Below are 27,960 nucleotides of genomic sequence, written 5' to 3' on the forward strand. Positions count from 1 at the left end.
ATAGGTAATTTACCTACCCCTCACTTCCAAGCTTTGTATGATCATTTGACTCAAGAGGCGAATAATGAGGTCATAGGTAATTTACCTACCTCTCTAAAATGATCAAAATCATCTCATCTTTTATTCATTTTTTTTTTCTAAACAAAGCTCTCAGGAAAAATCGTTTAAACTTAAATAAGGGAGAGGAGTACCAATTTTTTTTTTCTGAATCTTACTTGTCAGGTATGAACAAGGAGTCAAGCTCTATGAATATCAATCTCCTTGATGAGTTAAAAAGAAAAGTGCAGAAGTTACCTCAGGCTTTTGTGGATTATGTTGGAAATTTGGATGTCTCTGGTTCACTGACCAGCCATTGGATTTTTCATTAGTCGGATTTGTGGATTCAATCTGCAGCATTAATCAACCAAGGCAGTACTCTAAAACGAAAAATCGTAGTTCCCAACAAAAATTTTGACTCAATAAAATTTTTTATTTTATTTCGACTGACTCTCAAAAACAAAAACGTAGTTAGTAACTGCCTCCCCCAGACTTAAACAACACTGTCCCCAGTGCTATCAAGTAAGAGATTGGCGAATAAAATAAAATAAAAATAATTCAAAAGAAAAAGGAAAAAGAAAAACCTACCAGTGGGTTGCCTCCCACTAAGCGCTTGTTTTCAGTCATTAGCTTGACTGTGTCGGATCTCAGGCATCCGGTGGATCAAAACATGGCAGTGAATGCTTCTGAGAGAATGTCCTCTTCATCCAAGGGGGTGTTTAGGCAATATGTGCATGAGATCTGCCAAGGATGTGAGGAACAAGACCAGGGTGGGACTTAGGTATGGGTGGCTTTCTTTTAAGTCCTACAAAATCATCAACAGAAGAAACAAGCGCTCTACGATAATCTTGTGGCTTGGTTAACTGCAAAACAGTTTTTGTACCTTTGAAATTCTTATTGATGATAGGAGAAGGTTTGGGAGAAGGAGATGCATACATTGGCCTTACCTATGGGTTCTGGACTGTGGAATGGGGAGATTTCAGCTTTATAACTGGTCTAGGACTTGCAGCTAAGGAATCAAGTCGAGAATCTTCGGTTTTGGACAAGTTCGAGCCGATTTTGGAAGGTGTGTCGATCGATGCTGATGGTGCATCGATCAATGCTTGGCCTGCAACTCGTGTTTCTTCAACGATTCTGCAGCTTTCCTCAGCAATCCGTGTTTCCATTACAAAAACATCATTTATCAGCGACTTGTCATGGATTAGAACCTCATCATGGTCTCTAGTACTGATTAGATGATCCCCACTCAAATCTTCAAGCTTAGCAACTTGCTTACCATTTTGTCAACAGTCTCCAACTCTTTGACATACCCAGCAGTAATGTTTCCTTGAGGCTCTATGAGTGGATCATCATCAGAAGCAATCTCCACAGAAAATATTTGACCATCAATAGTGGGAGCTCTTCTCAGCTTGTCCATCTCAAAGTTCATGACCAAATCATCCACATTCAGAGTTATGTGTCCCTTCTTAACATCAATGATGGCACCAGCTGTAGCCAAGAATGAGCGTCCTAAGATGAGAGGATCACTAGGCTCTGTCATATTCCAGCACCACAAAGTTAGTGGGAATCATGCATTCTCCAATCTTGATTAGAATATCCTCTAAGACACCTTCAGGAATTCTGCGGGATCGATCAGCTAAGATAAGAGAGATCTTAGTTTGCTTGAAATCTGTCATCCCAAGTCTCACAGCAACAGAATGGGGCATCAAGTTAATACTAGAACCAAGATCACAAAGTGAGTGAGAAAACCTTCCTGTGGAGATAGAGCGTGCTAATCCAATCACTGTTTTTCTTGAGAATGTCGCAAAACAAGAAAAAAGTTTTTCTCAAGAAAGTATTATGAAAAAGGCGCCAACAACACTAAAAGATGAGAATGGTGAGGTCATTATCCCACATTTTATAATGGCTTCACCTGCTGTGGTTGAAGAAGACATAGAAAGTGAAGGTGGAAACGTATAGGAAGAAGAAACTCAAGAAACTGGACGAAATCAGACAGAAGGAAATCTGCGGTTTAATATAGAACCACATAAGGGTTTCTCTTTTGATGATGTTCCCCCTTCAAAATGGCGCGACAAAGTATATGAGATGCATGCATGGCTAACAGAACAACAACTCAACCCATGAGCCACTTTGCCTACATCGATTGATAAACTGGTGGCTAAATTCCAAGGACGTCTCAGGCAATGGTGGATAAGCTTAGGTCAATATCGACAATTACAAATCTGACAATCTCCAACAATCGATGCCTTGGTGGGATACAGCCACAATGAATTTCTCGGCACATGGGATCATTATACAATCCAAGCCAGAGAAGAGTATCTTAGCATGAGATGCTGCTCCTTCAAGAGGAAGGATATTGAAAGACATTATGAGCGAATGTCAAAGAGATTCTATGCCCTGAATGGGATAGATGACGTCAACTTCAAGAAGGCGTACCTGAATTCACTTCTAGAACCACTTGGAAATGAAACGTCAAGAATATGCCTCTCAACCAAGCTTCACTTGGAGAAATATTTCAAATTTCTCTGGCAGCCCTTGAAAAGCTATGCAACCACCAGAAGTTTTTCAAACAGCTTCAAGAACAAGGAAAGCTTCTGGGAAAAGCATGTGATCGGCCAGAACCCAATATCAAATGCAGAGACAAGAAATGCCATTGTTATACAAGTCATGGAAAAGAAAAGATCTATATAAGTAAGTGGCAGAAGAAATATCCAAAGCTATCTTCTAGAAAGAAATAGAAATTCTTCAGGAAGAAAACTCAAAGAGGTTTCAAAAAATCAGACAGATGTTACATCTGCAAGAAGAAGGGACATTATGCTAAACAGTGTCCTAACAAGAAGAAGAGAGACAACCTCCTTGGCTACTTGGCACAAGTTGAAGATATTGACGACTCGTATATTGAATCCATCTTTTCCCTTGATGATGAACCAACTGATGATGCAGTTCTTGCAATGGTTATGGAGTTTGAAGATGAATCTTCAAAAGAGGATATTGGAGATGAAAGCGATAAAGACGATCATTTCATGTTGTTTGACCTCTACACATTCGATTTCTGCAAAGTAGAGCAATCACATCAAGAAGAATTGGTGTATCTAACCCAACCATCTCCAAATGCCAAGATCTACATCTTCCCAAACAAATATGATAAACCAATACTGGTCATTGCCTATTTTGACATTGGAGCTGCCTCATCCATCATCAAACCAGAACTCCTCCCAGCCTCACATTGGAATTCACGTTCAGCCGCTTTCAAAGCAGCCAACGGCCAGATATTCCATATCTCTCTTATCAGCAAGCCATTTTACATCCAACTTTTCCCCGGATACATGATTAAATCCAAAGTATATGGTTATGAACTCCCTGGAAAGGACTTTATACTTGGATTTGATATCCTTCATAGTCTTCGAAGAGTTTCGTGGCACCCGGAAGGTCTCAAGCACAAAAACCTGCTGCAACTTTGGTCAACGGTGTCTCATCTATACCTTATGGAGATACTTAATCCCATAAAAGAAGAAATTGCAAAGACGTCTTGCGCCACCTCTCATTCGGAGTTTCTCACAAAATGCTCATCCCCTTTGTGGAAGAATCCAGATTTCTTCATATCCTTACCCTTCAAGAAGAATGAAGATATCAGCCCAACTAAAGCAAGTCACCCAGGAATGAACCCAGATCACTACAATCTTGCACTCGAAGAGATTGACCAACTCTAGAAAGAAGACCTCATTGAGAAGACCACTTCACCTTGGGCATGTGAAGCATTCTACGTCAACAAACGGGTTGAACAAGTGCGAGAAAAACTCAGATTAGTCATCAACTATCAACTACTCAACCATTTCCTTGACGATGACAAGTTTCCTTTGCCAAAGAGGAAGTGTTATTCCAAAAACTCCCGCAAGCACAAACCTTCTCCAAGGTTAACTTAAAAGCAGATTTTTGGCAGCTTGGAATCAAACTAGAGGATAGACCAAAGGCAGGATTTTGTGTACCAGATCGCCATTACCACTGGAAAGTCATGCCTTTTGGACTTAAGGTAGCTCCTTCACTATTCCAAAAAGCTAGGATCAAGATATTCAAGCATATCCTCCCAAATGCGCTGGTGTATATTGATGATATTCTGTTATTCTCGTCAGACATAGATTCCCACACTTCATTATTGGCAAAGTTCCACAGTATCATACAGAAATACGGTATTATGCTATCAGAAAAGAAGATGGTGATCGGAGAAACAGAGATTGATTTTATGGGAATGCACATATCCAAGGGAGAATACTACCTCCAACCTCACATTGCCACCCAGCTCAATGAGTTTCCAGATGAAAGACTATCTTTCAAGAAAGTCCAACAGTTTCTGGGGATTGTCAATTATATATCAGATTTCATTCATGGTCTTGCAAAACACAGATCAGTTCTCTCTGCTCAACTCAAGAAAGATGCCCTTTCTTGGAGCCAGAAATGCACATAAGCAGTAAAAGAACTAAAGAAAATTTCCACGACCTTACCAGCTCTAAGAATCCCAGCAAAAGGAAAAAGAATTCTGCATACGGACGCAAGTGATTGCTATTGGGGAGTAATACTCTTAGAAGAAGACGAAAAGGGGAAAAGACATATATGTGGCTATAAAAGTGGAGTCTTCAAAGATAGCGAAAAACACTACCATTCTACTTACAAGGAGATACTCGCTGTCAAAAGAGGAATAGAAAATTTTGAGTTTCATTTGGTGGACCAACATTTCCTCATCGAGATGGACATGTCATCCCTTCCAAGAATGATTCAGTTCAAGCAGAAGGTACTACCACAAGCTCAGTTACTCAGGTGGGCAAGTTGGTTTTCCCAGTGGAAATTTGATGTTAAACATATAAAGGAAAAGACAACTTCCTCCCAGATTTTCTTTCAAGAACTCAGCGTCAAATTTTGACAATAGTACCCATGATATACACCCTCAGTCCAGACAATCCAACAGAAGATAACCTGCGGAAAATGATTGCCGATATGCTGCGTGGAATAAGAGAATCGTTACTCGACAATGTATTGATCTACAGAGGAATTGAGACACTGCATGGTTTCCTAAAGCTCTATATACACCGGTATGGTCTTGATCAGGGTCCATTTCTTGGCCTCCCTTACCACCCGGCCTATCCCTTCCTTACCACCATCCATATGAACCCTGCTCATTATGGCCGGTTTCCTATAGAGGCATACCTCCTACTTTGGTACATGACAGATCTTTACACTATTGCAGTCCTCATCCACAAAAGTCAATTGCTCCAGTACTTGGCGAAATGCATATTGACCAGACGAAATGCGCATTACAAATTACTATACAAGTGGCTCACATTATTCCATGATGTTACCTGGTGGCAAGAACATGTTCGTGCACAGCCTGAGTTGGATATACTTGTCACGTTCAGGATCACTGCAATCCAAGAAGAACAAGATAGAGAAATCATGATCCTAAAGAAATATGATGCGAACGTTGAGACAAGCTACAATAATGATGCTTTTGCCTCGGGGAACTTCCATCAACGCGCAAAGCAAATTGCATTATTGAATGGATTTAATGAATTTGAAGTTGACCCTAATCTTCTTTGTCCTCACACAGCACATTGACATAACAGACATGTCTACCCGCTAGGATTCGCTGAAGAAATACGACAAGTGCTAGCAGGCTTTCATGATCAATACGCGTGGCCACAATCAAATCCAGATCATCCGGTCTACAGAGTTGAAGGGGAAAAATACAAGATAAAGCGATACATTCCAGGTCAAAATATCTACGTCACAGAAGTCACCTCAGATAGTGAAGAAGACGACAACGGATAAGATAGATGTCGCCTCTCTTTTGGAGACAGGGGGAATAAGTAATTAGTGTGTGATATATGATAGTGAAGTATATGGTTATGAGAGAGTTGAATAAATGGAGGGTTGTAAAATAAAGCATAGAAATATCTTAAGGAGTATTCTTTGTAATATTCCCTAAGACTTGTAATATAAATACCAAGGCTTGGTGGAGAGTTTCATTCAAGCTGGAGTGAGTGAGTTTGAGTGTGAGAGTCTTAAGAGTCTTTGTAATCCTTTGAGTGTTTCAATAATAAAGTGTATCCTCTTGTATAAAGATCTCTCTTATATCCTTAATCATATAATCATTTTTCCATATACTTCCTAAACACTTAGCATTGATCCTAAAAACCTCATAAGTGGTTGTACCACTATGTGTGTGTAATTGTAATGTGAGAGACAAGACGGGCGGAGAGGTAAAGAGGTTTTTCCATGTTTTCTTTAATGGTGCATCCAAAATTTTTTATTACCACGGTTAGAAGTTAAAACAAAAATTTTAAAATATGATCTTTAAAATCAATAATTTTTACAAATAAAGTTTTTTTTATCAACCATACGTTTTTTTTTGGTAGGAAACATGGAGACAATGCCTCCCCTATTTTATTAAATAAATAAAAAAAAACTCAAACACAAACATAACGAAAAGTAGCTATGTCGTGAACATCATCCGACAAAAGCGGTACAAGACAATCTGGAACAGAAGCAAAAGGGTGAAAACCCAACTCTAGTGAGAAAACATAGTTTGCCAAGCCATCTGCAAGATGCTCTTTCATTATATAAATTAATCATACAAGAGAGAGAGTATGAGCTTTTTTGTGTTGAAAAAATTATTTAACCACGTGGATTAATTCTTGTTGAATCAATTCAACGGGTTGAAACTGAAATTTTGGACCCCACAAACACATGTGAACGCTCAATTTTTGTTTTCTTTTTCTTTTTTTTTTTTGTTGTTGAAAAAGAAAAAAAATTGAGAGAGAGACAGGTGTTGTATTTTTATTGGAGAGTGAAATTTTGAAGATTTTTTTCTATCTTATCATTTTAAGATCAATTATTATATAGTAAATAATTTTTTTATAAAATAATTTTTATATCAAAATTCATCATTTTTTAAACTCTATAAATAGAGACTTGATTCATTTTATTCCGACACAAAAAAAAACCATAATTTCTACTATATTTTCTAATTTTTCTCTAATAAACTCGTGTTTATTTCTTTTTTTTTGAAATGGATCCCAACAAATCCTATCTAAAATTCTACTAACTATCATTTTTCATTTCAAAATTCTATTAATTATTATTATAAACGTGTTGTTATCAAATTAAGTAAAATAAAAAAATAAAATGAAAATAGTGGGGGTAAGGTGTTGAATTTTATTAAACAAAACTATTGGAGAGGTTAAAATTGATTTGAGTGTTGAATGATTAGATGGAAGAAAGAGAGTGGAGTGTTAAAAGTTGAGGTGGAGGGTGTTGAATTTCTAAACCATTATACATGGTCTTAGCGAGTTCGTCGGCTTGACGATTCAAGTTCCGGGGAATAAAACTAAAGGTACAAACACAAGAAGAACATATACATGAGATCACTATATGACCAACCTTATACTTATGATACCCATCACAGTCTATATCTTTAATAAGTTCATGTCCATTACTAGACTGAAGGTATGTGTCCCAAATGCTAGGCTTCCTCCCATCTTCATCTACAGCTTCTTCCCACTTTTCAAAGATCCTTACAATCATTTAACATCCAGAGAATGCTTAAGAAAATAAGTTCCAACTCCCAAACCTGAAAAGCAGAGAAGGCTGATCCAAAAACGAAACCTTCAGGGAAATCGTTCTTGCTGTAATCATAGCTACATCTCACGGAGATAACCAAATCAAATATAATGGTAATCACAAACAAAAACCTTTTCATCTCTTGTCCAAAGTGTGTTCAAAGTAGACTATGTGACCGAGAAGAAGTCATTTATTAATTATATTGCATTTTACGTTTGACAATGATGAATGATCCCAAATCGTAGTCTACTTTGAACACACTTTGTACAAGAGATGAAAAAGTAATCACATACAAACTCTGTTTCATCTCTTATCTAATTGTGTTCAAAGCAGACGACCTGACCTGTCGGAGAAGAAGACATTATTGACAAGTTTGCCTTTTTTACTTTTGGCAATGAGACCCACTGTCACGTGTGTGTTCTTCAAATATTTGTTTTGTAATTTGTGTGTGTGTGTGTGTTTTTTTTTCATGTCGGTTTTTTCTTTCTTTTTCTTCTAATTAAATGTAAAATTTTATTCAAACTACAATGACGTACGGAATCACGGTAAAATTCAATCTATATGATTTTTGAGATTAGAGGACAGTGACAGAATAGTTGAGTGAGGCGATGTTTTTAAAAACACTTGGGAGAAATTATGGAGCTCGGGTGGCAAAATAAACCATAGGCTGAGGCCATCAGCGTAGGTGTAATTTTCTTAGTTGCGTATGGCAATGAATCTGAAAACGTATATTTGTGGTTAAGTCTAGTTACGATTGACTTCTTGTTTATATTAGCATAAAGTAAATAATGCACAACCTTTGTTAATGGGGTTCAGTTTTTCATACATCCCCGGGACCTAGTCCAGAACAAATTCACTAGAACAAGCTAGCAATTACAATTACATATGGTACAAGCACTACTATGCCTATCATTCTTTTCTAGATGAATAAACCATCAAAAGATCTTTCTATCTTGTTGATGGGGTGACACCACACATATGATACAAGCACTATTGTGTCTATCATTCTTTTCTAGATGAATAAACCATAGGGGTTGTGTAATTGATATAAATACCAAGAGGACGCTTCATGAAGACTTGCACACTTCAAGGTATCAATTACACAACCCCTATGGTTAGCAACTTTCCTATTATACAACAAATATGAATTGAGAGATTAACAATTACACAACCCCTAGGGTTGACAATTTTCGTATTATACAATAACTAGGAAATTTTCTCTCCATGATCCCATCTTGTATCCAGCTAAGCAACCACCACTTAGATTGTCCAATTCGACCCCAAGCTTTTGTACTCAAACTCTTCAACTCAGCTGCTTGTACTACTTCCTGTATTATTCTCAGAAATAGTAAAAGAACTTCTTCAGACGTTTGATACCATTTCCATTGTATCTGACCCTCTTGGCTTGTCCAAGTTGTCCCCAAACTTCTGTATTTCAATTCTTCAAAGTAGTCACACAGTTCGGTTTCCTGTATAACTTCATGTACTACCTCCTGTACAACTTTGGAACTTCACATATGTTCTTACCGCAACTATGTCAAGTAGTGCCTCAACAACTTTGTTAGTTCTGATCATTATCTTCACACCATCTATGAGATATATGTAATGATTCTATCTTGTTGTCTCATATATCATAATAGTTGTATGACATTGTAGTGTAGTAACAATCCCATGACATGTTTTGGACAGCTTATAAAATTCAGTCAACACATACACCTTCATAATCGATTCCTAAAATTAACGTTTTTTTCTTTCAATGAGAGATATAAGACGAGACGGACATATAAGAGGTTTCGTGTCTTCCATTCCTCTCTCGCTTACCAGATGTGGTAGACTGTCATTTGGAACCTGTACAAAATTTTGTGAAAAGGTGCAGCGAATCGTAAGTAAGCATAGCAATGAGCTGGTCCTAGGCGATAGAGAAACTGTTTGCTAGTGTGTCATATACCTCAGCTGAGTAGCGACATTGAAAAAATAGAAGACGGTTGTTGATAATAGCTAGTCATGCGAAAAAACAGGTAATTGGGGGTCACATGAGTGTATTTTATTTTTCAGGTGTAATGCATCATAGAATTAATTGAATAGTTTTTGTTTTATGAATGGCCACATACTGCGTACGTAGATTCTCTTTTGGTGTAAAGAAGCATCATTCATTGACTCTGCTAACGCAAAAGTCATCGGATGTTAAAACAATCTTGGTACGTAATGTTTTCAGTACATGTTATATCTCTGTTTTATATTTATTGCTTAAAAGATTATCAATTTAGCCAAAATAACCAAAAGAAAAAAAAATGAAATAATACAGATCAATTGGTAGAAGTTCTGATCTAAAAGAGAGATGTATAATTTTTTTTTTTTTTTTATTTTACAATTGGGAAAAAAGCCAAAAAAATAACTCATATAATTTCTATTTAGAAGTTTAATACCTGATTTTTTTTTGTTGGAAGAATAATACACCGTTTAATAAAAACATGTAATTTAATACCCAAAATATTAAATTGTCAATTTCATAGCTATGATCTCTTAATAAAATAAAAATTCCAATTTTACCCTTATTCATTTCTATTAATTATTAACTTATGAATAATATTATATTAATTTTGATTTTATTTGAATAATAAACTAATTGTTCTTAATATTTCATGTTATCATTATTGTACTTCTTTAATTATCATTAATATTACATTTTATACTCTACCAAAAAAAAATATTACATTTTATTACCATTTGAAAAAAATCAAATAAAATAATTAGAAGAACAAAGATGATTGATTGTTCAGGAATCAGAATAGTAATCAATTGTTTTATTTTCTTCCTTTGTTTTGAGAAGTTTTGTCCATTCAACGAAATCTCACAGTGATTCCCAAGCATTAACGAGATGCAAGATTCTGATGTAAGCTGTATGAATCTTTGAATCGATTTGTGATGCGTCGGTGATGGAGATAACCCACCGTTGCCACACTGTTGCTCCGATCAAATTTGGGCGATTGCGGCTGAAATACGACTGGACCGACAACAAAATTGAAGGCTCGTTTTGCTCAACAGAGGTTGAAGATGAAACACATCGAATTGAAACAATTGTTTGGATGAGAAAGAGAAGAAAGAGAGAGATGAGTGAGAGAAGAGACCTGTGTAGGGATCTTAACCTTGTTTGGATGATCAGAAAACAATTTGAGAAACTAAGTGGGAAAGAAGGTGATGAGAGAAAGAGACGGATTGGTAGAGAAAAAGGGATCATGGGGATTGGGTTTTGTTCTTCTGCGTATTTGGATTCGTCGGTGTGTTTCTCTGTGGGAAGAGATAAGAGTGAAAAGTGTGTATGTGAGAGATGAATTGAGGGAGATGATAATTAAGCTCTCGTCGTTTTTCTTCTCCCACACAGTTTCAGTTTTAGGGTTTATGTGTATTTGGGGATTTAGACATCAATCGGATCGAAATTTGGTTCGTTTTGATGAGAATTGGTTTTACTTTATTTATTCATCTGGAAATATTGATTAATGTTCCGAACTTTTTTTTTTTTGGCACTAATGTTCAAGAATTTTAAAACATTTTTTAAAAATTTTTGGAGAAAAATAAAATATCAAAAATTAATTTCATATCCTTTATAAATTAATAATTGATAAAAATAAGGGTAAAGCTGGAATTTTTATTTTATTAAGAGATCGTAGGTATGAAAATGACAATATTTAATATTTTGGATATTAAATTACACTTTTTTATTAAACAGTGTATTATTCTTCCAACAAAAAAAACCAGGTATTAAACTTCCAAATAAAAAATAAATGAGTTATTTTTTAGCTTTTTCCCCTTTTACAATTGTTTGCAAACGTTTTACATAAATGATGACATGTCATATGATATGAGTGTTGCGTTTGCAATCGTACTATATCCGTTGCACTATTGCAATTACCTTTCACATGCTTTATCATGAAGACACATTCTCTTAGAGAGTTAATGAGTACAATTTAGATGCAAAACATCTTCTCTTTACATGATTTTAGATCAATCTATACCGTGGTATTCTCGTTCATGTCAAACAGAGAACCATAACAAACTTAATTTCATGTCTTTTTAAATACACATAATATTCACATGTGTTGTAACTCATCTATTGAGGTTCTTAAACAGCTATATGATCTATCTGCCACGGGAAAACGTTAAAACGCGTTTAAAAATTTAACCAGGAATGTAACAAATTGGAGTTTTGGCAAGTAACACACACACGCATGCACTTGGTATAAGCCTTATATCTTCCTATATCATTATCACAGTTTCAACTGTCACTCTTCGTTCATATCTATACTAGTATTTTTGCAGCAGTTTTTGCTCAAAAATACTAATAAGGAAACATTTTGTAATTAATGCTACTAATACAATTAATTCTATCAGACCTCTAGCAATTTTATATGGACCTCTTAGTATTTTATGGGTCTATTGATAATTCATAATATAATGTCTCCATTTATTTAGGTTGTAGACAAAACGATGTCTAAAATTTCGTATGACCCTCGAAAATATACTCTTTTGCTAATAATTTAGACAAAATTTCCAGAAAATGAATTTGTAGACAAAATTTCCGGAAAATTACATTGCAATAACTACAACAATAATGATATTCTCAATTGCCAAAATGATTATGAATAAAAATGAGTAGACCCTTGATTTATCAGGCATTCAAACTTTAAAAACTTTTATTTAGTTTATTCCGGTTCTTTATTTTAAAGATTTTTAAAAGTTTAAATATGAAAAAAATTTAAAATTTTTATGATAAATATTATACTGTAGATACAAAATAAATATTAAAAGTTAAGATGATATAGTGTGAGTTAAAATATTTCGAGACGGTGTTATATAGCGGGACAGATTTTATCGATATTTATATAAATTAAAAAATTGAGTAACTCAGTGTTACAAGGGTAAAATATCATTTTATTATTTTGTTAACACTGTCGGTATCAGAAAGTAGACATATCTAATTAAATTTAAATAAATATTATATATAAAAAAATATATTGCGGTATTATTTGGTTTATTTAACAATTATTATATATTTATAATATATTTAACCAATAAATATAATTTATAATTTTAATTTTTTAATTATAAATAATTTTGCCCCGCGGTACACCGCGGGTCCTAATCTAGTATAGCTGATATTAATGTTTGCCAAAAAAAAAAATATATATATATATATATAGCTGATATTATTTATGAAAGACATCGAATTCAAAACTTACACACATTACCATTGAGGCATTGACCAACCAACCTTACATTTATGATACCCATGACACAGACACACGGTCTATATATCTCCAGTAGGTGCGTCACCTGGTAGACTGATAGTGAGTAAAACCCTAAACCTAGAAAATATGTTCTATGTCAATCTCTAGCTGTAGGGGTCTTGTCGTATTGAGTCTTGACGTAGACCTGGAATTCATCAATCAATACGACACAAGATCCAAAATTGGATTGTGCTGCCTAGAGCATTACACGATTACATGTGTGGTCCCAACTCCCAATCCAAGAGGAAATTAGTGGAAGGGACGAAGATGCACGTTAATTGACAAATGTGAAAGAGACTTGGAAACTCGAGGACTTGTGACTTTTTAAAGAGAGCGAGTTGGTTAATAAGGGCATGTTTATCGGTGATACTCATAGAAGGATATAAGTCAGACTCAAAAATTAAATTAAAAATTATAATATAATTGAAACCCAATAGAAAAGTGACAGCTAAGACTGAAGGGTCTAAAACCGTGTCTTTAAATGGTTTGCAGAAGACACTTTCTTCTTCTCTTTCCTCAAGTATGTCTTGTATTTATATTAAAAAAAGAACCAAAGACACCGGTGGTATATGCAATGCGAGTGCTCTAAAGAGCTATAAACCAAACAGGTAAAAATAAAGTATTGAGAAACCCTTTACCTTTGTCACATTCGACAGAAACCATAATTTTAAGCTAAATTAAGTAAGGTTAAGAAACATCTCTAAAAACAACGATGTTTTCATCAGGAATAAATGCGATTGGATTAATATATTTATCTATCTACACTTGTCCTTTGTTCTGGTTGCTGGTTGGTTTATAAACTAATTTTGGAAAATGAAATTATTAGCATATGTGGTATGTATTATGAACGAAGTTGTGAATGTGAACAGAAAAAAAAAAATTCCCATAAACCATGTGTAACACTTGTGTGGACTAGAGTCCACGTGTGTATAAACGTATGGGAGCATTGAATAGTTATCATCGTTACGGCAACCACATACAAATTCTGTGTGAACAACGCTAAATACTTACCACTTTTCAACATCTTGTCTAATAAAATACTAGTAATGTTTACATTCCTGGTTATTTCTAGTTAACAACTTGTATTGATTGGGTTAAATAATAGGTGGTTGAAGAAATTAAATAAAGAGGAGAAGATGCCACGAGTCACGAGACATATACATATGTAGTATTTTTTCTTCTTGGAAGAAACAGGTACGTAAATTCTCAACAGGGTCTTTCGTTGTAAAGAGAGACTAATTAAGAAGAGGCAGCATTGACTTTGCTAACACAAAAGTCGCCTCGAGGATTTTAGTTTTTCATTTTTTAAAATATCATCAAAAGTTGATATATACTATTTTCATTAACATTTTCAATTCTTTAACTCTCTTTAGCATATTATTCAAAACCACTAGTTTATGTTAAATCTAATCACATAACCAACCATTAACAACATAAAGTGTATCAGTATTTAAAAACATAATCTAGCTAGTCACTTTCTAAGTTTTATCAATTCATTAAAACTAAATCATACTACATTTTTTAAAATGAATCATACAAACAATGGATTGGTAGTCATTAGTCAACCACCTTTCTTAATCACCTTTCTCATTTCTTATTTTCCATCGTACTGTTTTTTGTTTGTTTTTTTTTTCCTGTATTATTTGTGGAACACTTACTTCTTATTATTATTAATAATGTATTACTATTCGCATAAAACTTTCAAGTTTTATTTTTCAAATTACGAGTGTAAAATAATAAAAATATACAGGCGTTAACAAATATTTACATAAATGGTGATATTTCTAAAACTTTTTCTAACTTTTTTTTGTTCCTACAAAAACTTGCAAAGTAGTTTTGCTTCAATTGGTTAACTTGTAATTGTATGCCCTATAGTCAAATAAAAGTACCACTAACCAAAATGGTGCTCCGACCAACACATAACATAACCAATCCATGGACACAAACATTAACTACAACTTTAAGAGGAAACACTGTAACATGGACACCAACTATAGCCGCCTTTAACGGTAACGGCGTTTGTATCTATTTTACATAAATTTGGTTTTTTTTTTTTTAAAATTAATCAATAATAATAGAGTTGGAGTGAGACGAGAGAGAGAGGTGAAGAAGAAGAGAAGGGTCAAAGAATACATAGCATCACTAGTCAACGCTTTGATAGAAAAAAAACTTCTTCTTCTTCTTCGTCTCTTCTCCTTCTCACAATCTCTCTCTCTCTCTCTCTCTCTCTCTCTCTCAAACCAAACAAAGCTTTAGACTTCAATTCTCTAGCTACCTCTTTCTTTCACAATCTCTCTCTCTCTCATGGCAGTAAGTGTTCTTCTTTCTTTCCTTCTTTTTGTAGGGTCTCTCTAAGATTTTTACTTAATTATTTCGATTGTGTGAATCTCTGAGTTCCACAAAAAGTCTATTTGCATATATGGTTCGGTTCTTTCTTTTTGAGAAAACATTTCATGGATTGCTATGTGTATTATTCAACTTTATGATCCTGATTTGCTTTAGATAAGAACAGGGTTATATGAAAGTTGCTATTTTTTGTGGTAAAGTTTCTATTTTTGATTAGAAAGGTTTCAACTTTATGATTGTGCTTGAATGAAATCGATAAACCCAATTTGGTTTTGTTGTCTTTCTTATTCTGTTTTGGTTTCTTAGTGATTGCGTTGTTGTTGCTATCTTGGTTTTCTGATGATTGGTTCTCTAGGGTCTTATTGAAACGTTTTTGTGGAAGACATTGTTGTTGAACTGATTGAATTGTTGTTTGTTGCAAACAGCGTTCTAATGTATTCTGTTGCAATAGCGTTCTAAACCCAAATTTGGGATTTTTGTGTTTCTCATTCTGTTTTGGATTCTTAGTGAATTTGCAAAGATCATTATTATGTTGTTGTTTGTTGCTATCTTGGTTCTGTAATGATTGTTCTCTAGGGTCTTTATGTTTCTCTCTCAATCGAATTGTTGACATTGTTGTTGAACTGATTGTTGCAACAAACAGCGTTCTAATGTACCCAAATTTGGAAACTGGGAAGCTGAGGAGAATGTTCCTTACACAGCTTACTTTGACAAAGCTCGTAAGACTAAAGCTCCTGGTGGCAAAATCACGAACCCGAATGACCCGGAGTATAACTCGGATTCACAATCTCAAGCTCCTCCTTCCAGAACCAAACCTGACCAGGTTGACACTGTTAGAAGATCGCGTGAGCATATGAGAAGCAGAGACGAGAGCGAGTTGAAGCAGTTTGGTGATGCTGGTGGTTCATCAAATGAAGCTGCTAACAAAAGACAAGGAAGGTCTTCTCAGAACAATAGTTATGAAAACAAGTCACCGTTGCATAAGAATTCATATGATGGCACTGGAAGGTCCAAGCCTAAACCCGCCAACCTTAGAGCTGATGAAAGTGTAAGCATCTCTCACTTTACCACAATATTTTGAAGGATGAGTGTCAATTCTGTCTTCTTTGAAACTGTCTGTTTGTTTGCTTCACTTATTTAAGAGAATGTTAGATTCTTGGTTCATCTTCGTCTATTTGTTTGCCTCACTTGTTTCAGAGAATGTTAGAGTCTTGGTTCAACCTTGTTTATTTGTTTGCATCACTTGTTTCAGAGAATGTCAGATTCTTGGTTGAACCTTGTCTATATGTTTGCATCATTTGTTTCAGAGGATGTTAGATTCTTGGTTGAACCTTGTCTATATGTTGCATCACTTGTTTCAGAGAATGTCAGGTTATTGGTTGAACCTATCTGTCTGTTGCTTCCGTGTGTGTTTATGGTTCTGAATGATCTGAGTTTTCTTAACTGTTTTACAGCCTGAAAAAGTCACAGTGGTGCCAAAGTTTGGTGACTGGGACGAGAATAACCCGTCCTCAGCTGATGGATACACACACATCTTCAATAAAGTCCGCGAAGAGAGAAGTTCTGGAGCAAACGTGAGTGGATCTTCAAGAACGCCGACTCATCCAAGCTCCAATAAACCACCTTCCAACACTTCCTCAGTAAGACATCCTTTAAAAAGCTCATTTCTTCAAGTAGAATCAGTGAGAAACAACATATTCGAATAGTTTTCTGAATTGGTTTTTCTTGTGACAATTGACAGTGTTGCTGCTTTGGCTTTGGAGGAAAATGAAAGGGAAATGCTTCCGGTGGATTGTATATAGTGTGTGTAATCTTAATGATTCTCCTTAGATGAAATAAGGCATCAGTACCACTTGCATAAGATTTTATAGTATAGTCTTGTATGTATCTTTTGTAATTTTCCCAACTACTTTTGGTGTTTTCGTAAGACACATTCCAGTTTTGGACCTGCTTGCAGGTACATTATATTGCGGTACGGCCTGACCGATTTGATAAGAATCAGAGATATTTAGGTACCTCCAAGTTTTTTTTTTTTTACTAATGTTTAAACTTTAAAGTCTCTTAACTCTGCACCAATATAAATTGAAAATGAGGCAAGCCTGCTTTACCTAGGATAGGACACCTAACTTTTATGAACCCAACTTAATAAATATTCATACAATAAATTGGCTCTTAGTACACAATATATTCAGGTTTGATTCTCCGGCTTTAATTATGTATTTTACTGTTCAGCAGCAGACTATGAATCTATAGAATTGGTGTTTCATGGTCTTATTTGAAGCTAGGATTTGATTTTTTTAAGCTATTAGGTTATTAACCCGGGATACGCATGGGTATATTTGTCTCGATCATGTTAAAGCTATAAATTGATACAACAGTATGGAAAAGTAGTATAAAGTTTTAGTTTTGAATTTTTAAAGAAAAATATTTCTTTTATTTATATCTTTAGTATATGTATGTTGTTTAAAAATTTACTCTAATAAGAAAAATTAAAATACGATTAGTTAATTTTTTAATATAGATTGGTGTTGATAATGGTATTCATCTAACAAATGGCAAAGAAAATAATTTATTTTTAAAAATTTGAAATGATTTGTAGAATTTTTTTTCAGTAATGACTCTATCCCAATATCTCCTTTCTAACCTTTTTTTTGTCTTTTGGTTTTGAAATTATTTTTAATATCTTAATTAATAATATTTTAATTTTAACTTTGAAAATAATATTATATTTTATTTCCATTTTAGTACCATCTCAATATTTGTTATAACTAGACTAATATCCGTCCGATGTACGGGTTTAAAGTTTTGTAAATAAAATTAAATTTTAAAAGCAAAAATCAATACAATAAAAGAAAGATGTGTTGCTCTCTTCTTCTGACACATCAGCCTCAACATTGAAGCATGGCTTGACATATCAATTAAAATCAATAGCCAATAAAAACATTTGAATTAATACATCTAAGATTTTAAACCAATTAAAAAACTAAGTACCACATCATATTGTCTTTCACTTATTATTAAATTGATTTTTATTGGAAAATTTTGAAAATGATTATTAAGTTGCAAGTGCTTCAACTTTTGACTATGGCTATTGTATCTTCTCTTTTTTGGGGGTGAAATACGCCATGTTGCACTAAGATTCTTACGGTTGATGTTTATTGTTTTAGGCAAAGTTTCATTGGAAGAATTGTAGATGACCGTATTAAAACTTTCGCAACAAAAGTCACAAAACAAGTTATATTAACCAATGTCTATGAACTGTTTCAGCATATTTAATTGAATATAAACTAGATTAAGGGTGCAAATGGTTGTATGGTTGAAGAGATTGAACAGGTTGAAAAAAATTATTCAACCAATTTTCACCATTTGCATTGTAAAGGTTGAAGAGGTTGGAAAAAACTATTCAGCCCGTTCAACCCAAAAAGTTGAAAAAATAAACTAATCCTACAGCAAAAATCTTCAACTTGTTCAACCACTATTTTGGAGATGAATGAGTTGAATATTATTCAACCCAATTTTGTTCAACCCATTTTTTCAATTTTTTGCGTCCATTTGCAGCCTAAGATCCGTGCTAGAGCACGGGTTGAAATTCATTTATTTATATTGTAATTTTTTATATAAAATATAATTTATGTGATTGTTTTAAAAGAGTTTTTTTGGATAAAATATTATTCTTGTGGATTTAATAACGTGATAAAAGTTTAACGTTATTATAGTCCAAAATTTAAAGTTTAACATGATAAAAAATTAATACAAGGCCAAAACATAAAAAATGATAAAAAATTAATACAAGGCCAAAACATAAAAAATGATAAAAATTTGTAGAAAAAATAACGAAAATTTGATATTAAAAGTTGAATTCTTCGTTATTTAAAAAAAAAAAAAAAAATAATGAAAATTTGACTGCATGAAGTCTCGAACCCGGGTGGTAGATCGAAAAGCATAACTCTCATGACAAACACTACCACTGGACTACAGAACATCACCAATATTTTGTGGTCGAAATTTGTTTATATATTTTGTCGGCCGCAAGCACCAGCTTGGCTCGCTTGTACTCGTGGCCGGCTCTGCAAATGGAGAGTCGCAAACATTCTTGCTTTATGGAAGTACCCTTGGTGTAAATATTTTAAAATTTCAGGATCTAAATGATCTCTAAACTCTCTTTCCAAAAAAACAATATATTACTTTTACATTGTTTTCACTAAGTCCTCATTTGAATCAACTTGTACATATGACAACACCTATTGTACGTACTTTGAAAATTAAAATTTGTTATTGAATTTCCAGTAAAATCAACTCGCCAATTTTTGAGATACAAATAAGGAATATTCTTTAGCTTCTTCCAAGCTGCTACCTTTATTCCCTGTGAGAAATGTACCAAATTTATGAAAAATGACCATCTTGATGAAAAGAAAAAAATGAAAATTAGAAACTATTAAAAGTGACTTATTAAGAATCAAACAACATTAAAATATCCATAAGTTCATATAAAATGAAAGTCACACTTAAATCTAAACACTAAAATTTACGAAAACCTATAATTTGAGTTAGGAAGAAGATAAAATAAACTAGTAATTATCAATGATTAACTTATTTTCTTAATCCGGCTTAACAAGTGAAAGATTTGTAAACTTCAAGAATCACATTCCGCCCCTCCCATTGAATCAAATGTAATTCCATCAAGATATTACATCTTCATATTTTCATGTTCATAAAGAATTGAAATTATTTGATAAAAAGATGTGGATCCAAATCAAGCCAACATTTTTACTGGTAAATGAATAAAGGCGTGAATACTCCATTTACACTCACAAAAAAAATGAAACAGGTTTTTTAAGCAATTAAAAATTGGAAGATAAGAGTTTTATTACTAAAGTTAGTCCACCAAAATTAACGATCCATAATAGACATCGTTAAAAAGGATGGTATATTCTGCAAAAATTGATATTTCAAAAAAAAAAATAATGATGCGTGCTGTTCATGAATCTATTATATGATAATTTATTATGAAAAACAATTTTTGAAAACACTTCATCTTCTTTTGCAGGATCCTCAACATAATACATGACGATAAAATGTTTTTTTATTAATGACATGAAAATGAAAAGTATAAAATATTATACATATCCCCCGGTTTAGGAACAACTGAAATTGCTAATACAGTCGCAAACCGAAGAAATGTGTTTGTATTAGGCCAAACTCGAGGTTTGAACATGTACAAAAAAAGCCCATTACTAGTCGTAGTGTCAGTCAAACTAATCAGTTTCAGTCAATTTATTCATGCAACAAAAGGCACGGTCCAGATTCACATCTTCTCCTGGGGCTGCGCTACATAATATAATATTCTTTCCTCTTTTTCCCTCGGCGCCAACGTCAAAAAAATCTGGCGGTCGATCAAAAATTTTCGAAAATTTTCAACATTTCGCCGGCGAACTCGAAAATGAAAAAAGGTTTCAAATTTTTCATTACCACACGCCAAATCAAATACACCCTTTCAGATCCCTATACTACTTCCTCAGACTCTCTCTCTCTCTCTCTCTCTAACTCTATCTCTCTCCTTCGCTCTCTTCTTCTTCTTCTTCTTCTTCTTCTCTCTCTCTTCCTCTTTTGTTCCATTTGCTTCCCTTAATCATCATCTTCAAGAATCCGAAGAAGAGAGCAAACGAATCCTAAATCTGGTGACTTGAAAGCTACCCAGAAGTCAAAATCTAAGGTACTTTGACTTTGGATTTCTCTTTGGTCTCAAATCTGGGCATTATTAGGATCTTCCCCCAATTTTTAGGGTTCTTGATTAGCTGGGTTTTGGGGTAATCCAATTTCACGGATATGGTGAGGATTCAGAAAGTAGAATCGTTCTATGCGAAGCTTCGTGAGTCAGCTACTTCGTTATCTTCACAGAATCCGCTTTTGATATTCCCTTCTACATCTGATGTTGACTCACTCTGTGCGCTTAAGGTGATAACTCATATACTGGAATCAGATTCGATTCAGTATTCTTGTTTCCCCGTATCCTCTTTTCTGGAGATTCACAAGTACGCTGGTCCTGCTGGGTTGTCTTCTACTTCCTCTGAGAGTCCTCCTGTTACTATACTTTTGATTAACTGGGGTTGTCACCGTGATTTGAAGGTTGTGTTGAAGTTAGGTCCCGCGGCTCGTGTCTTTGTTGTGGATAGTCATAGGCCTATTCATTTGCATAACCTGAGTGATCAGAATGAGCAAGTTGTTGTTCTTCATACTGATGATGATGAGAGGCAAGCTGATTTGGCTTATGATTTCGATGTGTTGAAGCTTGCGAATGAGAGCTTTCAGTTGCATATGGAAAGGGCTGAAGAAGCTGGCGAATCTGATGAGGAGGAGGATGATGATGAGGATGAGGAGGAAGAAGAGGGTAGTGATGATGATGATGATGGAGATGGTGATAGGCCAAGTAAGAGGAGGAAAATGGAAGATGGTGTCAAGGTTTTCAAGAAGCTAAAGAGGGATTATTACAAGATGGGGACTTTTCATGGGAAGCCATCGGGATGCTTGTTGTTTGAGCTGTCCCACATGTTGAGGAAGAACACTAATGAGTTGCTCTGGCTGGCTTGTGTTTCTTTGACTGATCAGTTTGTTCACGAGAGGTTGACTGATGAAAGATACCAAGCTGCGGTTATGGAGCTTGAACAACACATCAATAGCTCAGGAAACATTGATAAGATCACTTCTGTTACTTTGAAAGATGGAACCAAGATCCGAGCACCAGACTGCTCAAGAATCTCTTATGAAGAAGAGCCTAGGCTTATGCTTCTCAGGGAGTGGACGTTGTTTGACTCCATGCTTTGTTCCTCTTACATTGCGACTAAGTTGAAGACATGGAGCGATAATGGCATCAAGAAACTTAAGCTTCTTCTAGCTCGTATGGGGTTTGCACTTATCGAGTGCCAGCAAAAGTTTCCATACATGAGCCTCGAGGTGAAAAGAAAAATGAAGCAAGAGTTTGATCGGTTTTTGCCTGAATATGGGCTTAATGATTTCTACTACCGGAGTTTCTTACGGCTTCATGGTTATAGCTCAAGGGTCTCTGCTGCAGATGTTGTTTATGGTATTACAGCACTTCTTGAATCATTTCTTGGTTCAGGTGGCTCCTCTGCTTCAAAACAGTTTGGCGAAGCTTATGATGCTCTGTCTTTGAACAATTTGGATAAACTTCGATCTGGTATGCAACAAGCCATCAAGGTTCAACGAGCAATTCTTAGACAAGGGAGTGCAGCAATCATGAAAAGTGGATGCATCCGAAGTGGTAGGAAATTCAGATGGGTGAAAGTTGAAGATTCCATGGATGCTAAGTATTTGGGATATCCTCAAGCCTTGACAAAGTTCTGTTACTTTCTAATGGATGCTTTGAGAGAGAAAGGAGCTAGGATGAAACCAATGCTATGTGCCTGCGCATCTCAACAACCTGGGAAGATACTTGTGGTTGGAGTTTGTGGGAAGCCGAGGCTCGGGGCAGTTAGAGGGAATGCTTTTGGCAATGCTTTCAGAAAGGCAGCTCAAGAAAGTAGAGCTGATTACTTTCACGAGCTATTCGAGTCTTCATGGATTGTCTTGGATTCTTCTGCAGTTAACTCTTTCATGATTAGATTAACTGAGATGCTCTGACATAGGAGTAGGACTCAATGGTCATCTTTGCTCTTCGATTCAGTGTGCTTTCTTTTGTAGTTTCCAATTTTTATCTCACACCTTTTACATTTTTACGACCCTGTGTAATAGGCAGAACTTGTTTAAATAACCAGAGTGTTATGTGAAAGGTCCTTGACTCGTATAAAGTTTTTTACAACTCTTACCTCTTGAGGTCTCTGATGTCAAAGGAATTATGTTTATTATATAAAAGCATCTGATGAACACTCTTTTTTTTTGTTTTGAAAGGATAAATTAAAAATACACGCAAGCACAGGACAAGACCAAAGATGATACGGGTTTCGCCTAGATCCCCAAAATTTGTACAAAGAGCATGAACAAACATAATTAAGTTCAACAAAGATTACTCCAACAATCCAGTTCTTTCTAGTCTAACCCAAATTTGAAAGAGAAAATAAAAAAAATGAGACCTGCTCAGACTCGTGAAGTGAAATCTTCAGTGAGATGATGGAAACTTGAGAACAAAATGGCTTTAAGAGATTGTCTATATCTTATCTTGATGGCTTCTTTCTCCACAGGGTTGTCCCGCGGTTGATCTCCTGACCATCTCCAGACAACCTCAGGAGGTGCAAGAACTGGCTGTCGTTGTGACCCTGTGTGCCAGACGTGGCAGAGCCATTGGTTCCACCAATTTCTGAGGTGGTGAGTGAATCCACCACATCGTCTTGTTGACATTCTCTTCTGTAATCCAGAGTAATGACCTGAAGTTCGTGCGTGTGTACAATTTCTTGAGGTACGCTCTGCCATTACCAGGAAACAAGATCATATGATTACTAAAGTTATCATTTAAGCACATTCAGCTTTTCTCATACAACCTAGTGACTTACCTCGAGAACCCATCCAATGTAGGTGACATTATTGACATGCTGGTTCATGTCGAGATCAGCTCGTCTAGGCTGCAAAAATATGATCACAAACCCTTGAGGAATTTTGAAGCATAAAGTTGGAGAAAGAGTCCTATAATGCTATTGTGTGTACCTTAAGCCCAATCATTGAATACTGAGCCGGATCTTCGAGTTTTGGGATTTTCTTCAAGCTTCTGTTATTCTCTTCTGGAAATGCTAATCTATAAGTTACATAAAAAGAAAACAATCTTAGCATTCATTCATTCATGTCAATAACAATTTAATCGACCAGCAAGCTTTGCCCTGGTACTAAACTGTCCTTTTTACCTGGGTTCTTGAGGACAGAAGACCAAGTACTCGTCCCGGACATCATCAGAAACTTTCTGAAGCCGTCTTGTGTCTTGGTTCATCATCACCCACTTGCTGAGAGACCAAAACACATACATCACACAACAAACTATAACAGGCCCATAAATCCAAGTTACAGAAACCTTTATCTTAACATAAAACATGTAACTCCAATATACGTCCATGGCACAAATATTAAAACACAAGGTCCCTAACCAAACTTTGCTATATTACTCGTACCTTGTAGCACGGCCAGTGACTTCACCAGTGGCACAATCCTTAAGAATCCAATCACGCCTTGTCCCAATCCTTCCTTCACTCTGACACCATGTCTCAATCTCAACCACATCACCCCTGTAGTAAAACCAAACCAAAGATTCAAAGTTCTGGCTCACTAAAGTCAACATGCACACAGAATAGAAAAGGAAACAAACAAACCAAGCAGGGTAATTGTAGATCTCAATGTGCATCCTAGCAGTAACCCAAATGAGATGCAATTTCCTCATCGTAGGTGTTGTTGCAAACCCATCAGTCGAAAACCCAACACTTTGTGCATGATTACATCCCACCTCCTATATATATTCATTCACACAAATAAAGAAAAAGATTCATACTTTGTGACATATCAAGAAGACAAGAACAACAAAACCAATCATAGATTTAGAGAGACAAAATCTGACCTGTAAGAGATTAGCGATGGTTTCAATGGTGGCGGTTTTGTTACTACCGACTTCGTAAGATCTGACAACAAACTTCTCTTTATAAGACAAACCATCTTCAGTCAAACTACCTAATCGGAGCTGATCCGCGAGAGTACCCAAACCTTGTTCGGCTCGAATCACACTTCCTTGATCAGCAGATACAACCGCTCGCAAAGGATCCACCAAACCCGTCTTCTTCGTCTGAGAACAAGAGACGGAGGATGAGACAATTCTACGACGGGTGAAATTCACCGGATCAGATCGATGAGAATGCGAGAAGAAGAGCAAGCTTCTCTGTAACTTAGAATCAGTCACATTACACGAAAGCTTCAACATTTTTTTTTTTGGAAAAAAATTGAAGAAGCAAAAGAGAAGATGGAACGAAAAGGTTCTGTTTTTTCGATTTCAAAACACTGTGAATGTGAATCTCCTCCGATGGGTCCGAGGCGAAAGTGAAGAAAGCTTGAGACTTTTTAAATTTGCCACTTGGTGGAGTCTGAAATTACGTTTTTGCCATTGAGTGCCATTGTTGGGGACAATTGTCAAAGATGAAATGTTTAAATTAAAAAGTCGGGCTAGTGTTGTTGTTTGTTGTGGTGCTCTGTTTTTGTAATATAGCTCAAAAGCAAGCACGTGTCTTCTCGGTTTAATCATGTGACTTTGTTTTTGCAAACGGAAGGTGAAAGACTTTTTCTTGTCCACATGTGTCGTTGAGATTTTTTTTTTTTTTTTTTCGGTTTGCTCATTCTCTTACGCATCCACTAATAGTGCATAATTCATAACAACTCACGTTTTAGTATATCTACCTCTAACCCACTATGCACCTACTATGTCGGAGTCGGAAGATTCACCAACGGATTTTAAAAGTAATCTAGAACGTTAACAAAAATAAACCATAAATTGCAAGTGTAGTAAATTCTTGAACATAAAAACCTGGACATGTGGTAGCGTGAAGGCTGACAACCTAGCGATGGGTTGGTTTATCCATCCAATTAGTTGGACTTAATCTGGATCACCTATGTTAATCAAAGTAAAATCTCAAATCTTCACAAACATGCTCCCAAAAGGTAAAGTTGAAGTAGCCATTATGTTTATAAAGACAAAATAGTGTGACATACTTATAAATACAGAAAACACCCAAACTTTTCAACAATATGAAGCTTAAGCCTTCCAATACTTTTGCCACATTTACATTTATTTGCCATAAGTATATCAATACATACGCTTACGGTAGTCGGTAGTAGGTCAGAATACAACTAACGACGTTTTCTTGTGTCTAAAGAAAGTTTTTTTCCCCTGAGGAAACTCAAAAAAAAAGAAACAAAATCCTCCTCAAGTCTTATCTAAAAGGTCTAGAATTACTCTCACGAAACAGCAAAACCCACAAACAAGAATGCAAACCTCAGAAGAAAGAAATAATCTAAGTTGGTGAAGACTCAAGACTATTCCTTGTTCAATTTGCCGAGGACTCTTTCAGGGAATATCTTCTCTTCCTGAGCTTTCTTCTTTGCTAAGGCTTCTTCGTCGAGGATTCTAATAGGAGACCATTCAGGTAACTTGAATGACTCCATGTTACGGTAGCTCTCTAACATTGGTTTTGCTTTAAGGGAAGCGTAATCAAATGCTGTGCCCACAGCTGCAAAAACTAGAGAGTAGCGTATCGCACCCTGAGGACCTCCTGTAATACACCAAAATAGTGGAAATAAAATTAACGGTCTCGGAGATTAAGAGGGCACAATCATTAAAAGCATGTCAGTTCCGGGCTTAACAACTTAAAGAGTAAAAGAGGTATTCATGAAAGATTCATTCTAATTGATTCAGACGGCAGAGTTATTATGTTGTGATCTCTTATTGTAACAGCAAATAGCACTCTCATGGTCAGACTAGTTGAGAGTATTATTAACACAGCCAAATCTTCATGGACTAAAGATTGGACAAAGGATGAGGAAGACACAGTTAAAATAGATACTGCCTAAACACATTCATGATCACAAACCTTGAAGTCGTCCAAGCAAAGCACCACTGAAAAGTCCTCCAATAGCTGAGTTCATCAAATCATCGTGCTCTGATCTACGAGTTATTCTCACAAACTCACGAGCTCCTACCAAAACCAACAATCAAACAAATGTTAATGTAACATGACATTACAGTCCACTTCTTAGGAAAAGATGGAAACACACGGTTTCAATCTTGAGAAAACACAAATGGAAAAGAACATAAGAAGAAAATAAGGTACCGCAATAGCAACCGGCGACAATAGCACAATTAGTAGCGTAAACAGTAGGAATATTTGGATGAGCTTTCCGGTGTTTAGACACTAAACCAGCTCCTCCTCCAATAACACCTGCACATGAACATCTATCTTCTCAGACAACACAATAACTAAGCTATAGAATAATCAACCCAAAACCCCTCTCTCTAAACACCACACAACGTTTTTGCAAAATCTAGGTAACAGTTATGACTTCTTCTAATGAATACTAAAACATCAACTTATGCTATGATCTAATCAAACCCAGCCAAAGGTTGTCATCTTCCTAACTCCTAAGCAATGAAATTTGATGGATTCCTCCATTCAAGTAATACTTATGGAAACATCAAATTTGTGCAACCAAAATCACAAATGCGTCTTCTTAAAGGTGTGTACACTCATAAATCCTAGTCGTTGGAACAAAAATGAAACAATAAGCCCAGAGAAAGACGAAGAAGCAAGTGATTGTTAATGCGAAAACCTGCTAAAAGGGAAGTGATCAACACACGCCTCGTCGGAGTTCCATTTTGCTGCACGATCGGAGTAGGAGGAGACAACGGCTGAGTCGTTCGTTCTTCTGGGGATTTACGATCACCCGACGCCATTGTTGTGACGCCACGGAACTTAGGAGACGACTCCAATTTTCTCAATGTTACGGTGTCTTTTGATTCGGGTTGATCTAAAACCCGAGATTGAACCCTAAACCCGAACCCGGTCATAACTCTTATGTAATTAAGAAATAGTCCTGCAAGATGCTATACATTTCATTTTATTCCCCAGATTTTTCTAAACGGACATTCGCCCCTTCGTGTTTTTATTTTATTAATTTTTTTTTTTTTTTGTGGTTTTATCAACACTTC

General features: G+C 35.5%; 4 protein-coding genes and 1 long non-coding RNA gene across 5 annotated transcripts; 2 read left to right on the forward strand and 3 right to left on the reverse strand.

Moving 5' to 3' along the window:
- Positions 1-10,273: 10,273 nt before the first annotated feature.
- LOC147926741 (uncharacterized) lies at positions 10,274-11,092 on the reverse strand. The gene is made up of 2 exons (XR_015582709.1): positions 10,776-11,092; positions 10,274-10,651 (listed from the first exon to the last, which is right to left on the reverse strand). It is a non-coding gene; the product is annotated as an uncharacterized LOC147926741 (long non-coding RNA).
- Positions 11,093-14,886: 3,794 nt separating this feature from the next.
- On the forward strand, positions 14,887-17,293 carry LOC104747058 (RPM1-interacting protein 4). The gene is made up of 4 exons (XM_010468626.2): positions 14,887-15,242; positions 15,922-16,326; positions 16,733-16,918; positions 17,020-17,293. The coding sequence occupies exons 1-4, from the start codon at positions 15,237-15,239 to the stop codon at positions 17,047-17,049; spliced, it is 627 nt and encodes a 208-aa protein (XP_010466928.1). The 5' UTR covers positions 14,887-15,236; the 3' UTR covers positions 17,050-17,293.
- Positions 17,294-20,437: 3,144 nt separating this feature from the next.
- Positions 20,438-23,147, forward strand: LOC104747059 (uncharacterized). The gene has a single exon (XM_010468627.3). The coding sequence runs from the start codon at positions 21,105-21,107 to the stop codon at positions 22,914-22,916; it is 1,812 nt and encodes a 603-aa protein (XP_010466929.2). The 5' UTR covers positions 20,438-21,104; the 3' UTR covers positions 22,917-23,147.
- Positions 23,148-23,214: 67 nt separating this feature from the next.
- On the reverse strand, positions 23,215-25,511 carry LOC104747060 (oleoyl-acyl carrier protein thioesterase 1, chloroplastic). Its single transcript, XM_010468629.3, has 7 exons — positions 24,829-25,511; positions 24,587-24,720; positions 24,389-24,502; positions 24,128-24,223; positions 23,934-24,021; positions 23,783-23,851; positions 23,215-23,695 (listed from the first exon to the last, which is right to left on the reverse strand). The coding sequence occupies exons 1-7, from the start codon at positions 25,183-25,185 to the stop codon at positions 23,447-23,449; spliced, it is 1,107 nt and encodes a 368-aa protein (XP_010466931.2). The 5' UTR covers positions 25,186-25,511; the 3' UTR covers positions 23,215-23,446.
- Positions 25,512-25,992: 481 nt separating this feature from the next.
- On the reverse strand, positions 25,993-27,835 carry LOC104747061 (uncharacterized). Its single transcript, XM_010468630.3, has 4 exons — positions 27,582-27,835; positions 27,086-27,193; positions 26,846-26,950; positions 25,993-26,527 (listed from the first exon to the last, which is right to left on the reverse strand). Exons 1-4 carry the CDS (start codon positions 27,817-27,819, stop codon positions 26,292-26,294), a joined length of 687 nt encoding a protein of 228 aa, XP_010466932.2. The 5' UTR covers positions 27,820-27,835; the 3' UTR covers positions 25,993-26,291.
- Between the last annotated feature and the right edge of the window lie 125 nt (positions 27,836-27,960).

Source organism: Camelina sativa, chromosome 15, assembly GCF_030686135.1.
Source record: "Camelina sativa cultivar CO46 ecotype springtype chromosome 15, ASM3068613v1".
Classification (NCBI taxonomy): Eukaryota; Viridiplantae; Streptophyta; class Magnoliopsida; order Brassicales; family Brassicaceae; genus Camelina; species Camelina sativa.